Below are 3,246 nucleotides of genomic sequence, written 5' to 3' on the forward strand. Positions count from 1 at the left end.
CCGCCGCCCTCCGCCGCCTCTGACGGCGAGCGCTAGGGCGCGTCGCGCGGCGCCCTGCGCGCCGCGGCCCTCCCACCCAAACACCAGCCAGGCTCACGCCGGCCCAACCCCTGCAGCCCCAAAACCACCGCCTGCCCCCCTTGCACCGACCGTCCCCCTTCACCGACCACACCCCTTCACCGACCGCCCCCCTTCCGTCGCTCGTCCAACCCCCGCCAGGTGTCTTTCCGGGCAAAGGTCGGCCGCCGCCATCGCCTCGACACCAAAGCCCACTACCCGGAAGACATGGGCGTCTCCGCGCGCTACGCCGGCGAGGGCCGCATCGCCGATTCGAATTATTCAAACGCCAAGTGGGTGGAGGGAGAGCTGCTGGTCTTCTCCTCGGCCAGCAACGAGATGATCACGGGCGGCGCGCGCGTCGGGTTTGTGTGGTCGGTGCCGAACGATCGCCGGTTCCTGATCCTGCTGAACCGCATCCAGCTGGAGTGATACGAGGGTTTTGCAACATGGGTCCTGCAACCTAGGTTTTGGAGCATGGGTTTTGCAACATGGGTTTTGCTGCACAGCTCTAGAGATTCTGCGTCAGGCTCGGGACGTGCTTAGAGGGGCGAGGGTTTCTTGTGGGCGGGACATGGCATCTGTACTGTATACAGAAGCCAACGCGGGGCCGCATGGGCTTGCACCACGCGTCCCAGCGAGGGCGGCGCGGTGCGGCGCGGTGCAGCGCGGCGCGGCGCGGCGCGGCGCGGCGCGGCGCGGCGCGGCACTCGCGAGGCACTATGCTTGCTGTTTCCTCGGTCTGTCGTCGCTGGTGGCATTATGGGTGTCACGGTGCCACCCTGGGTGTCATCCCGGGATTGCTAACCTCCACGCCAGGCTCGCCACCAGGGTGCTCGCAAGCGTTTGGCTCCTGAAACTGCGGCTGTGCCGTGAGTGCCGGCCCCAGAATCTTGGCAGCACTTGCCTGCTCAGCGAGGGCATCGCAACCCCGCGGCCTGATTTTTCGATGCTCCAGCAGCGGCGCGAAACCCTGAGCCCCGGCCCCAGGCGCCCCCGCGCCGCGCACTGGGGCTACACCGGGCCCGGGCCCACCTGCTAGCCGCGCGCCCCCCTTTCGCGCCTGGCGCGCAGCGCACAACGCCAGCAGCGGGGGCAAGGGGCGCCTGTTATGCGCGCCCGCCCCTGCTGCACGGCCCCCGCACCCGCCGGCGGCGCCCGCCTGTTGGGCGGCAGCCGCCGCGCGGTCGCGTTTCGGGGTGCGCTTTTTAGTTGCCGCTTTCTGGGGCTTCTCCGGATGCCTTTTTTCCTGCCGCGCGCCCGTCTTTCAAACCCAGCTGTTTTCGAAGAGAAACGAATCGAAAAACGAGGAAGCTGCCTGCGAGGCGCCTGCGCACGCGGCGCACGGGCAGGCGCGTCGGGCTCCCGGCACGCGCGCCAACGAACCCCCTCGCAGCGCCGCGAGCAGCCTGTCAGATTCGCCTTAAGTTTTGCATCCCGGCCTCAGCTGATCTGGCCTGGTCCGATTTTGCCTGTTTGCTTCCGGGGCATGGGTCTCTCTGGCGTTGATTCTGCTGACTCATGGGGGCGAGCCCACACGTCCATGCCGCCATCATCACTACTGATCCCATGGTCCCCTCACCCCCATGACACAGCAAGGCTCGCCCCGATCGGCCTCATTTGTGCCGAGCCCCTTGAAAAGCAAAGCCCTACTGCATTGTCCAATGTTTGCGCGCGAGCCACAGCGCGGTTGAGCCAAATTCTGTACAGCCAGCTCTTGCCTTTGCTCAACCGCCGACTCTTTTTGACGCAGAGGCGGCGGCCGCCGCGCGCCACAGGCCGCATGTCGGGGCCCCGCGCCGCGCCTTGTGTAGAATGTTGGGTTTCTTGATCAGCGGGCAGCGCCGACGATTGATTGTGAAGAGGCCCCCGTTGGCAGCGCTGGGATTGCGGCGCTGCGCACCCCAATCCTGACATCCCCGTATTTGTCAACGATTCGGCCTGACTAGGCCAACCCCAGGCATGCTTTTGCTATTTTTCTTGAGTAATACGATTCCCGCCAGCGTGTTTGCGCTAATACGTCATGTTCTTGGGGTCACAGCAGCAGCAGCAGCAGCAGCAGCAGCAGCAGCAGCAGCAGCGCAGCAGCGCCTTGCGCACTTCCCCAGGTGATGAGACCCCGTCCGCGCCGTGGCGCATGTACATCGTCGTTTGGGTGTGGCAGGGCCATGAGCGTCAGCAGGGTGTTCAAAGGGCCGCGCGGCTTCTGCACTCCCCAAGACAAACAAGATCTAGAGGAAGGGTTCCGCAAAACGGGTCGTGTGTTACAAACGGCGCCTGGGTATTGGGGTGATCAGCACAGACTGTTTGAGCAACTGCTTTTGCAGCCTTACATCAGAAGCGCCCCCAATGCCCAAGGGGGGCGCACCAGTTAAGCGGGCTCTTTTTGCTGCCAAACCCCCACAACGTGCACTCTTGAGACTGCAGGAGGGCTGCGCAAAACGCAGTGGAGGGGGTCTGCATGCCTGGCAGAGCTGCGGAATGCAGCACAGCGCGCGCGTGTGCATGCAACTTGCGACACTCTAGCCAGCGGGCCGGCGCCGTCTCAGGGTGGCGGGCCTGTGGTTGTGGCGGCCGGGGCGCGCCCAGGCGGCCGGCGATGATTAGTAAAGGCGGAGTGGGAAAGAAGGAGAGATGTCAGGCGTGCAAACGTAAGCCGAAAACCGAACAGAAGCCTGTCTCAAGGAATTGCAGTGGGTACCAAAGTTTGCTGCTGGTGCGTGCACACATGAGGCTTCTCATCAGTGACTGGCTTGAGCTCATCAATGCATTTGCTTGCCCGTCAGTGGGCTGCTGACAGGGCCGGTGCGTTTACGCAGCAGACGCCTGCCTCTGGCGCGCGCGTGCGTGCGTGCGTGCAAGGATCTGTGTAGATGTGTGTGGGCACGCGCGTGCGTGTGGGGAAAGGGTACACTGAGAAATGCTGCTGAGGACGCCTTGAACGCACCCCGTTTTCAAGGGGCACGGCTGCGGGCAACGTTTCAACTCGTCCTGTGTGGGTCTATCCTCCTAATATTGAGAGTGTGTGTGTGTGATGGGCCTGTGTGGAGCGTGGGAAACCTGTGTGAAGCTAATGTTTGTGGTGTGCAGAAGCTTCGATGAAGCTGTGGCTTCGGACAGCGCTGGCACGAGGATGCCAAACCTTGGACGTCGTCGAGTCCTGCGCCCTTGCCGCCATCTGGGCGCGGG

The 3,246-nt window shown here is 64.1% G+C and overlaps 1 protein-coding gene across 1 annotated transcript; it reads left to right on the forward strand.

Annotated features, from left to right (window-relative positions):
• Positions 1 to 285: 285 nt before the first annotated feature.
• Positions 286 to 489, forward strand: MNEG_5197 (hypothetical protein; the record flags this gene model as incomplete). The annotated part of the gene is made up of 1 exon (XM_014046322.1): positions 286 to 489. The coding sequence occupies one exon, from the start codon at positions 286 to 288 to the stop codon at positions 487 to 489; it is 204 nt and encodes a 67-aa protein (XP_013901776.1).
• Positions 490 to 3,246: the final 2,757 nt, after the last annotated feature.

Source organism: Monoraphidium neglectum, assembly GCF_000611645.1.
Source record: "Monoraphidium neglectum strain SAG 48.87 unplaced genomic scaffold scaffold00762, whole genome shotgun sequence".
NCBI lineage: Eukaryota > Viridiplantae > Chlorophyta > Chlorophyceae > Sphaeropleales > Selenastraceae > Monoraphidium > Monoraphidium neglectum.